Below are 10,376 nucleotides of genomic sequence, written 5' to 3' on the forward strand. Positions count from 1 at the left end.
TTATCTCAATTATGAATTTTTTTTTGTTCATAAAACAATAATTCATGGATAATAACTTCTTTTTATAAGAAAGGAAAGAGATGTTGGAATAAATTACGTCTACATTCCTTATTACATATACATGCATGTAACATTTTTTCCTTTCAAAAGAGCTAATCTCTTTATTATTAGACCCCAATTATCTCATCTGATCTTCTCATTTAGCATTACGATAGCCCGTCATGGTAGTTACGCACCCACTTTTCCGATCCTCAGATAAATCGGGAATTTAACCGGTTTTTGCCCACCATTTTCATCTTCACCCCAAGCACGCTTGAACTCTTCAACCACATGCTCGCTCAAAAGTTCCACACCCTTCTCCTTAGCCTTCTGATACGCGGACCATGATCTTAAATAAGTAAAGTAATCCTCTAAACCCATCCATCTCTCATTCTCAAACTCAAACGGTCCCGTACTATCCTCTCCATCGACTGCCTCGAACGGAAAATCGATGGTTTTGTACTTATCATCCACCATCTGTCGTGGTGAATCCCAGTATGAGTTTTTGTAAAATCGTTCAAGCACCTGGTCCATGGAGTCGTTGACTTCTGGGGTGGTGTAGCACCATGCCGCGATGATCCCATGGGGTTTCTTCAATACCCATTTCACCTGTTTGTAAAACACAGGAAGGTCGAACCAGTGCATGGCTTGGGCTATGGTCACTAGATCTACACTTGATTCTGCTCCCACTTTTTGTTCAAGCTCGGCCGAGGACATTGTTGGTGAGGTTTGTTGGTATCGGATATTGGGGAGTTTTGTAGCAAATTCAAGCTGTTTTGGGCTCGTGTCTGTTGCTATCACATTATTGTAAATCTCAGCCAACTGAAAAAGAAGAAATACTTGATTAATCTTCAAGCGACGGTGTTGAATTACTATAAAATTAAAATTTTATACTTACAGATCGAGCAGCCTGACCACTACCAGTGCCGACATCCCATGCAAGATCATGTTGGGGAGTCTTTGAGGCAATGAATTGGAACAAGTGTGGTGGGTAGCTTGGTCGACCTTGTGCGTACTGCTTTGCTTGCTTGATGAACAAATTTGCCATTGTTTTTTGTTTTTGCTCTGGTTTGGTTTTGATAGATGATGAGTGACCCACCAATTACTCTGCTTTCTTATTTATAGCTTCCCAGGAATAAGTAGGAGATTTATTTTTATAATTGAGACACATTTTTTCAACAAGATAAAAAGGAAGGGAAGACAAAAGAAAATTGTGTATCCATAAAAAAGGAAAAGATGCAACCGGTGAAGGTGCTAAGCATCGACGGTTTCTTCTTCTATTCTATGTGATAGTTATAGTGTAAAATAAATAAATATAATCAAAATTTATAATAAAATTATTAAAAAAAATCTTGAAATTTGATAAAAATAAAGTTTTAATTTTAATAGACGACACTCTGATAAAATTAAAAATTGAATTAAACAAATTACGCTAAATATTATCTTATCCCTGTAGTTTTCTTTGATAGCTAAGCTTAAGTAAAATTTTCATTTCTTAAATATCATCATCATCATCGTCATAGGCTTTTGGTCAAAATTGTTTGTTTGAAAACGCGTATGACAATATGCGTTTTAACCTTTCCGTTGGATGAAGATTCTCATAAGTACAGTCACTTTGGATGCAATTGAATATTTAATTATTTATTTAGTGTCAATACCTAAAAAATAGAGAATATTTAGATCAAAGAAGAAAATTCCAACCGAAAAGCAATTTGATTGGAAGACTTTTTAGTAAACCTCCGGTACATCTTTCAACAAGAGTACAAGACAATAGGGTATTTTCTTTTCCGAATAATCCGGTTCTAATTATATTTGTTATTTTTGACATAATATTTAAAATTACTCATAACTTCTCTCCAACTCACAAATAGGAGGATATTGCGCTTCAAAGCACTCAAACTCACATCCTCTTGCTTTGGCAACAATATTCATGTTAATTGAGTTAAGACTCAATCAACAATAAAGTATTATTTTTTAATATAGTAATATATAACATAATTTTAATATTATTTAATTTAAATATTAACATATATATAAATATATATTAGGTAAATTATATTAGTAGTCCCCCAACTATTAATAATTTTTTTAATCACCTAATTATAAAAAGTTACAAATAATCACATAACTATTCAACGTTTTTTTTTTGTTACCTAACTATTCTAATTTTTTTTCTCACCAAGCGTTAAATTACTAACAGGAAGATAACTTGGCAACTTTTAAAATTGGCATAATAATCATTTTACGCTCAACTTTTATATATTGTGTCAGTTTAGTCTTCCAAAAAAAATAGCTCTCAATATTTACACATTATGTAATATGGTCATCTTTTATAGGTTCACTTTTAGCTGTGACATGGAGGTTAATTTTAAAAGAATGAGAAAAAATAAAATTATTATCTTGGATTTTGGGTGTTTTCATTTTAGTATATTTCTAATCAAATTTATTAATTTAGTTGATAGATGTGATTTTTTAAGTGAAAGGGTCACAAAAAATAAAATTGAAAAACAAATAAAGACCAAACTCCACAAGATAATAATACACTTATAATAATATTATTAATTGCCTTTAAAAAATGTATTTTAAGAATTTTATCAACTCTACACCAACTCAGTCAATCATTTTATATATAGTATATAAATATGGGATTTGAACCTAAACTATCATGGCATTCACTCCCTCAACTTCATTAATTCAATTAAACCCATATTTGTTTTCATGTTATTCTTTTATAAACTTATTATATAATTATTTTCACCCATTTTATAATGTGTCATAATTTAATATATTTTATTTTTATTAAAATTAATATACTATTTTAAAATGGAAGGACCATGCATTTCAAGCTTTGTGTGAAGTAATTTCATTTTTAGCTATAATAAGCTTTCATCCTACATGGAAGCTAAAATGCTTCTTATCATGCATGCTTTTAAAGAAACTTTTTAATTAAAAACATTTTTGGTTATTGTTGATACAATAATACAACAAGGAGGATCTATGGAGGAGAGAGTGGTAGTTGTTACGGAGACCAGTTCACCCATTTAGGGCAGAAAGTCAAAGGTTATAAGGAATGAAGAAGAGGAGAGTAAAAAGATTGATTATTGAATGTCGAAGTTAAGTTGGCAGAGTGTAGGCTTCGTATCTTTGGAGAGTCAATCCTTTATTCATTGTTCCTAGAAGTATTTACAAGCAAAGGTGTGATATCCCGAATTACGGCCTAATCGGAATAGTAGTTTCGAGACCAAAAATTCGAGATAGAAATAATTATTTTATAATTATTTTGAGGTCTATGATATGATTGCATGATTGTGTGAAACTTTCGTGAAGAAATTCTATGCATAAAGTGCTTAATTTGAAAATTGGGACTAAATTGAATAAGTTGCAAAACTTGCATTCTAGAAGTTTCTAGTATGAAATTGCTTTGAAATATTAATTAGGAGGTCTTAAATAACAATTTGACCAATTTCTAAGTTTATGGACATAAATTGGACATGGATAGAATTTTTGAAAGTTTAGTAAGGAAGGGCATTTTGGTCATTTGGATATTAAATGAAATAAAATGGGAAAAATAACAAAAAAAATGATCATCTTCTCCATAAGTTGCTGCTGAATTTTGCTATCCACCATAGCTAGGGTTTCAACACTTTTAAGCCTTGATTGTAAGTGATTTCTATGCCCGTTTTTAATGTTCTTTACATTTTTTAAATCCTCGTAACTCGGTTTACCTATTTCTACCAATATTTTGAGCTAGGGTTTATATTTAAAAATTTACCCATGAATGATATGCATGAATTTTGATGTTTTATGGTAGAATATGAAGCTTGATATTGTGTTAAACAACTTTTACTAAGTGATTTTACGTAAAAACGACTAAAATGACATAATCGGTAAAAATACCTAATGTTCATAAATACATGTTAGAGTGAGAATTGGATATTGCTATAGAAGGGAAAAATGATCAGCATGTCACAAAACATAAGAAAATAGGGTGAAGTTTAATTTACGAGATTTGGGGCAAAAGTGTAAATATGTGAAAGTTTAGGGGCAAAATTGTAATTTTACCAAAATATGATTTTGGGTTGATTTGAATAATATGAGTCCTAATTAGGCTATATTTGAAATGATAGAGCAAGGAAAATCGAAATTCGAGCTAAAATCAGCAAAATACCAAGTTGTGGACAAAATGGTAAAAATGACCATTTTCGCATACGAGGTAAGTTCATGTATAAATAAGGTAACATAATTTTTATTTTAAGTGATTTAATGTTAGTATCGATTTCTATATTCTGAAGAAGGCGATCGAAATGTGTAATTGAAAAGAATCCCGTTTGAACCTTGGGAATAGATTAGGGTACAAGTGATATGTCACTAGGATGGTTGAGTTCCGAACTCGTTGAGTTGAGTCCGAGTTCGTGAGATATAACTAGGCATTCGAGCTCGTTGAGTTGAGTCCGAGTTTGTTTATAGGTGGGTTACATGGTAGCTTGGCTACATAGATTTCAAAAGATAGTAAGCTTGTTTAGCTATGAGTATAGCACTTATGTGCACATTATCTGTGTATCCGAAATCATATTCCGATGTGTTCAACGAGAGATCTCTAATAGAATAAGGAGAATGCCTAATACGAAGGTGACATGTTGGTAAGTGTGATGAATAAGAAAATTTGACAGGTATGTGTTTAAACCCTCGGGTTGAGAACTTAGTATGATGAAATTGTAGTAAAATATTAAATACAAATGTAACATGAATGTCTTGGTGTTGTTTATGCAAATAATGTTTATGTTGAATGGCATGATTATGTTACTTGTTATTTACATGTGAACTTACTAAGCATTTGTAATATCCCGAATTAGGGCCTAATCGGAATAGTGATTTCGTGACTACAAATCCAAGATAGAAATAATTATTTTATAATTATTTTGAGGTTTATGATATGATTGAATGATTGTGTGAAAATTTCGTGATGAAATTCTATGCATAAAGTGCTTAAGTTAAGATTAGGGACTAAATCAAATAATTTGCAAAACTTGCATTCTAGAAGTTTTTAGTATGAAATTGCTTTAGAATATTAATGAGGAGGTCTTAAATAGCAATTTGACCAATTTCTAAGTCTATGGAAAAAAAAAATTGGACATGGATGGAATTTTTGGAAAGTTTAGTAGTAAGGGCATTTTGGTCATTTGGATATTAAATGAAATTATGTAGTATAGGAAGTTGTAGATAAAACGGAATAAAAACGAGGTATCGAGACCTAAAATTCATAAACCGAGCCATAAATATTTTTAGAAATATTTATGGAGTGTAAATAAGTTAGTATTAAAATTTCGTCAAGAAATTTTAAGATTTCGGTAGTTAATTAGGTGAAAAGGACTAAATTGAACTAAGTGCAAAATTGTGAGATGTGATTAAATAGCTTAAGTATTTAAAAAGATGGATTTAAAGAGCAATTAGACCCAAAGGTTAATGGCTGGACGGTTTGGGTATGAAATAAGCAAGAAAACAATGTGAACAAGGGACAAAATTGGAATTAGCATAAAAGTTAATAGTTAAAAAAATGATGTAATTGAAAATCTAGACATTTCTTCATCTTTCTCAGCCAAAAACGCCGTAGCAGGTCTCCTATGCTGGTTTTTCATATTTTTGCACCATGTAAGTTCAATTTTTACTATTTTTTAGTAATTTTTATGCTTTTGTGACTTTTACAATTAGGTCCAATCATCTAATTCATTAGTTTTTGATTTGGTGGGTGAAATTGGAAGTTACCCTGGCTGAGTAAGGGCAGTATATGATGAATTATTATGAAATTGAAGTTCTAATTTCATATTAAGGTTGTTTTATTAAGTCATTTTGATAGAAAATGGTATTTAGGACCTAATTGTGAAAAAAGTTGTGAATTAGATGTTGGTGTTGAAATTGAGAATATCAAGGGTTGTGAAATAATTTATAATGATAAAATAAAGTGTTAATTGAGAAAAAAAAAGTTCAATTGATGGGTGAATTGAGCAGGGACTAAATTGTAAAAACTATAAATTTTAGGGTAAAAGTGTAATTTCAAAATTTGAACAGCATAAATTGTGAAGTGAAATAGAAATCAAATAAATGCTAATGAGTAGAAATAATTTATATTATAGATCAAGAGAAACGAGATTCAAGTCGTGATCGAGGAAAAAAAATAAAGTTTACGAGGAATAGGCTCGATTGCTAATATTTTATATCGAGGAAAGTTCATATGATTTTTAATAATTCAATGTGTAATTTAATGTTTTGAAATGAAAATTTCATGAATGATATAGTATATTATTGCACACAAAATGTCATTAAATTGTGATAATTGTAAAATGATATTTGAATAAAAGTATAAATTAAATGGAACAACGGACTTGAGTACTTTCATTCAAGGCTAAGACGAATTGATTTGAAAAGACCATGGTTGGACCATGGCAGCATGTGAAATGTGATTTCAGATAAGACTATAGCTGGGCTATGGCTTCGGAGAAATGTGATATGTGCTTCCGTATAAGACCATATCCGGGATATGGCATCGGTGTGATATGTGCTACTATATAAGACCATATATGGGATATGACATCAGTGTGATATGTGATCCGTGTAAGACCATGGCTGGGCTATGGCCTCGGTATGATATATGTGACTATGTGCAAGACCATAGTTTTACTATGGCATTGTGATAATGAGGTACTCAATTCCGTAATCGTTCCCTAATTTGATTATGAACGAAAATGTAAAATGGCCCGAAAAGATTAAGAATTGGTGAATACTATGAAAATGACACGATTTGGAATAAGTTCTTGATACTTGATGACATTGAGATTATGGATCTATGCTTATGAAGCATAATTATGTGTTCTTACCATGATGGATGAAATGATATTGTATGGATTTAGTGAATAATAGTGGTGAATGAATAAATATGGCCTTGGCGCTTTTGGAGTTACTGCAGTAGTGTATATTTTGAAATTCACCATAAATTGTGGAAATTGAGTTAAGGGCTGAATAAAATATGAGATTAAAGCCTGATGAGTCTAGTTTCATATAGAGGAAACAGTACATGCAATTGGACTTTATGTTATGAGATATTTAAATTGTTGTGAGACAGAGTCTGAATACTTTGAGATCCCCTGTTCTGATTTTAGAAAATCATTAGAAATTGTAAAAAAATAATTATGAGTTTTAATTTATATATTTAAAATCCTTATCGAGTCTATTTTCAATATGGATAGACGGAAACATCATCCAAGTCCCGAATTATGAGATAAATAATTTTTAGTGAAGAGAGGTCAGAACTGTTGGACAGCAAAACAGGGGAGACTTTAACTAATAAACTGTACTAATTGGCCCAACCAAAAATTCTAGAAAAAAATTTAATAGATATATATATGAGTCTAGTTTAAGATAAAAATTACGGAATTTAGTTTCGAGTTTCGGAACTCGAGATATGAATTTTTAAGCAACTATGACACAGTTGGACAGCTTGTCCGAATTTGTTTAAGTGCTCAAATAAGTTTAGTAATGCCTCGTGCTCGACTCCGACGACGGTCTCCGGTAAGGGGGCGTTACATTTATTGGTATCAGAGCAGGTTTAGTCGGTTCTCGGACTAACTTAGCATGTGTAAAAGTATAGCTATACATGCCATGCCACTGATCTGTGATAGTGTGATGTCTTCCGACGCGTATAAGTACCGTCTTATTTAGACAGGGTACTCTCCAACCGAGCTGCACTGACCATGTTCAATATTATGTGAAGGTATTTGAGTAAAGTTATGATTATGATAAGTCTCGGTTCAGAAAAGTATGAATAAAAGTTTATGATACATATGTGATAATATGTGAGATTAAAGTTCATATTGTGATAAATATCCATATTTGCTTAATGCTCATATGATGTAGTGTATGTGGCTTACTTGATAAGATGAACGGAATAAATAGAAAGTAATAGAGGTATGAATAAAGGTCATAATATCATGATACGAATGAAAATGTCCGGTCTTGATTGGACGTTGAATGTTGATGAATGTTAATGATATATAATTTTATGAGATAAAGGATTATAATGAAATGAACTTATCTATGTTAAATTGTTGGACTGAATTATATGATTGTAATGATATGTACATGATGATGCACGAAATGAAAGTTGTGATTGTGATGCAAATATTTATGTTTGTTTAGCCTTATATGATGTCATGAACATGAATTAATTTAAATAAATGAATGGATAAGTAAAACTATCTAGAAAACATAGAATGTATGCATAAGTATATTGTCTAAATGGGACAATAGGAAAATTTGAGTAAGCCAACATGAATATTGCATTGCCTGAATAAATGATATGATTTTGATGATGTTGCTATGATGATGGAAGTTGTGTCATATGTGTATGTATAAGAAAGTCGAGTTACAGGTCCTACAACCCCTCCCCCTTACCGGAGTGGTACTTATAATAGAATTTCATGAAATTTGTAATGAATAAGTTTCCGGTTGAGAACCCAAAGAGTTCAGTGATAGAATAATTATAAGTATGATCAGAGATTGAAAATGAGCTGATAAGTAAAGTCAGAGCCAATAAAGTATTGGATTGATGTAAAGATTATTGGAAATATGTTTGTTGATAATTACTTGATTGGTGAAATTGTTGGAAAAGAGAGAGAAATCCCAGTTGAACCTTCGGAAAGATTGAATGATACAGATGGTACGTAGCTAGGTCACATGTATGGTGCTGAGTGCACATCATGTGTACAAGAAACTACGAGACATTATAATATAGCTAGGTCGCATGGGTGATACTATGTGTACACCATGTAGACAAGAGAGCTACGGATATATGTAGCTAGGTCGCATGCGTGGTTCCGTGAAGGACACCATGTAGACAAGAGAGCTACGGATAAATCGGCTAGGTCACATGGGTGGTACTAAGTGTTCACCATGTGTACAAGAGAGCCGAACTATATGATGGGTGGAGCTATGTCTGAAACCACCAAGTATCGAGTATTGATCCGAAGTGTTCAACAGAAACTTACTATGTAATCGCTTTGTGAGTTTTGTGAGGAATAAGTGCAGAACTTGGTTATGTGAACGATGTGTTCATTAAGTGACCGGATGTGGCAAGGTTATAAACAAGTAAGTTCGACGTATTAAGTATTATTATATTGAGCATTTAATGCGTTGGAATCATATAAATGGAATATTTATGAGTATTTTAATGATTAATGATTTATTGACCAAACGAACGGCACTTAGTGTGCGAAGTATTGAGGATGGCACTTAGTGTGCAAGACATCCGAAATGACACAGTGTATGAAGTATTGATGATGACACTTAGTGTGCGAAACATCCGAAATGGCACTTAGTGTGCGAAGTATCGAGGATGGCACTTAGTGTGTGAAACATCCGGTATAGCACTTAGCGTGCAAGACATTGATTGTGCAAATGACATTTCGTGTAAGTATGATTTTGTTATGGATCGGTGCATGTATGTACATGTATGTATGAGCTTGTTAATAAGCATTATTATAATTGAGATTTAATGCTGTATAATTGAATTGTTGCTGAGTTATTTATTTGAAAGATTTCATGTGACAATTATGTCAAGATTATTTTTTCTCAAGTTTGATAATAGAATTTCATTTTTGTACTGATAAAAGAGTAAATAGTCTGAATGAGAAGTGTATATTTATTAGAAAGAGTTGGATATTAGTTAAAGTCACTACGAATGATAAGGTTTTCGTCTTGTGAAAGCTGAAAAGTTTATTACATGTTGACAGAGTTCGGATAGATGAGAATATTGGTAACCGAAGCGTCTGAACTAGACTAGTCTACATTGAGTAAAGACTTCCTGACTTTCAGTAATGTACTGTTGTATGAATTGTGATATGTTTCAAGACAGTGAGGTAATGTGATAGTTTAGAGCATTCGATGTTACATAAAATCTGAGTTGTTAAAGGGGTTATCAAAATTATCCTTGCCAATGTTGATATTGGGATGGAAATGAGAAGGATTATTCTTGAGGCCATATCAGAATTATTTCTATGTCGGAAAGAGGAAAATGTGATATATCCTATTCTTAAAGGTTTGGCGAGATCTATAAATCATATCGGTATTGAATGAATTCCTACTCATCAGATTCATGGAATTTCAGGTCTCTTTGATTGTTGGATTTCTTGGAATTCCGATCTCCATTAAATCAAGTTGAGATACGGGTTTTATGTCATGATATCATGGGAAACTGAGAAGGGTTGAAAATTTAAGAATAATTAAGAGATGAGTCTGTAAGCTTTCAGAATATATGAGAAATTAAAGAGATATATTGGAGGCACTGC

General features: G+C 32.0%; 1 protein-coding gene across 1 annotated transcript; it reads right to left on the reverse strand.

Moving 5' to 3' along the window:
• On the reverse strand, nt 1-1,335 carry LOC108483285 (uncharacterized). Its single transcript, XM_017786590.2, has 2 exons — nt 938-1,335; nt 1-861 (listed from the first exon to the last, which is right to left on the reverse strand). The coding sequence occupies exons 1-2, from the start codon at nt 1,085-1,087 to the stop codon at nt 229-231; spliced, it is 783 nt and encodes a 260-aa protein (XP_017642079.1). The 5' UTR covers nt 1,088-1,335; the 3' UTR covers nt 1-228.
• Nucleotides 1,336-10,376: the final 9,041 nt, after the last annotated feature.

The sequence above is a fragment of the Gossypium arboreum genome, chromosome 7 (assembly GCF_025698485.1).
Source record: "Gossypium arboreum isolate Shixiya-1 chromosome 7, ASM2569848v2, whole genome shotgun sequence".
In the NCBI taxonomy this organism is placed as follows: Eukaryota; Viridiplantae; Streptophyta; class Magnoliopsida; order Malvales; family Malvaceae; genus Gossypium; species Gossypium arboreum.

Bases quoted from the DNA above. Each gene is read 5' to 3' on its own strand.
- LOC108483285 (XM_017786590.2), bottom strand. From the start codon at position 1,087: ATGGCAAATTTGTTCATCAAGCAAGCAAAGCAGTACGCACAAGGTCGA. The intron at 862-937 runs GTAAGTATAAAA...CTTCTTTTTCAG, and splicing joins GTGGTCAGGCTGCTCGATCT to TTGGCTGAGATTTACAATAA.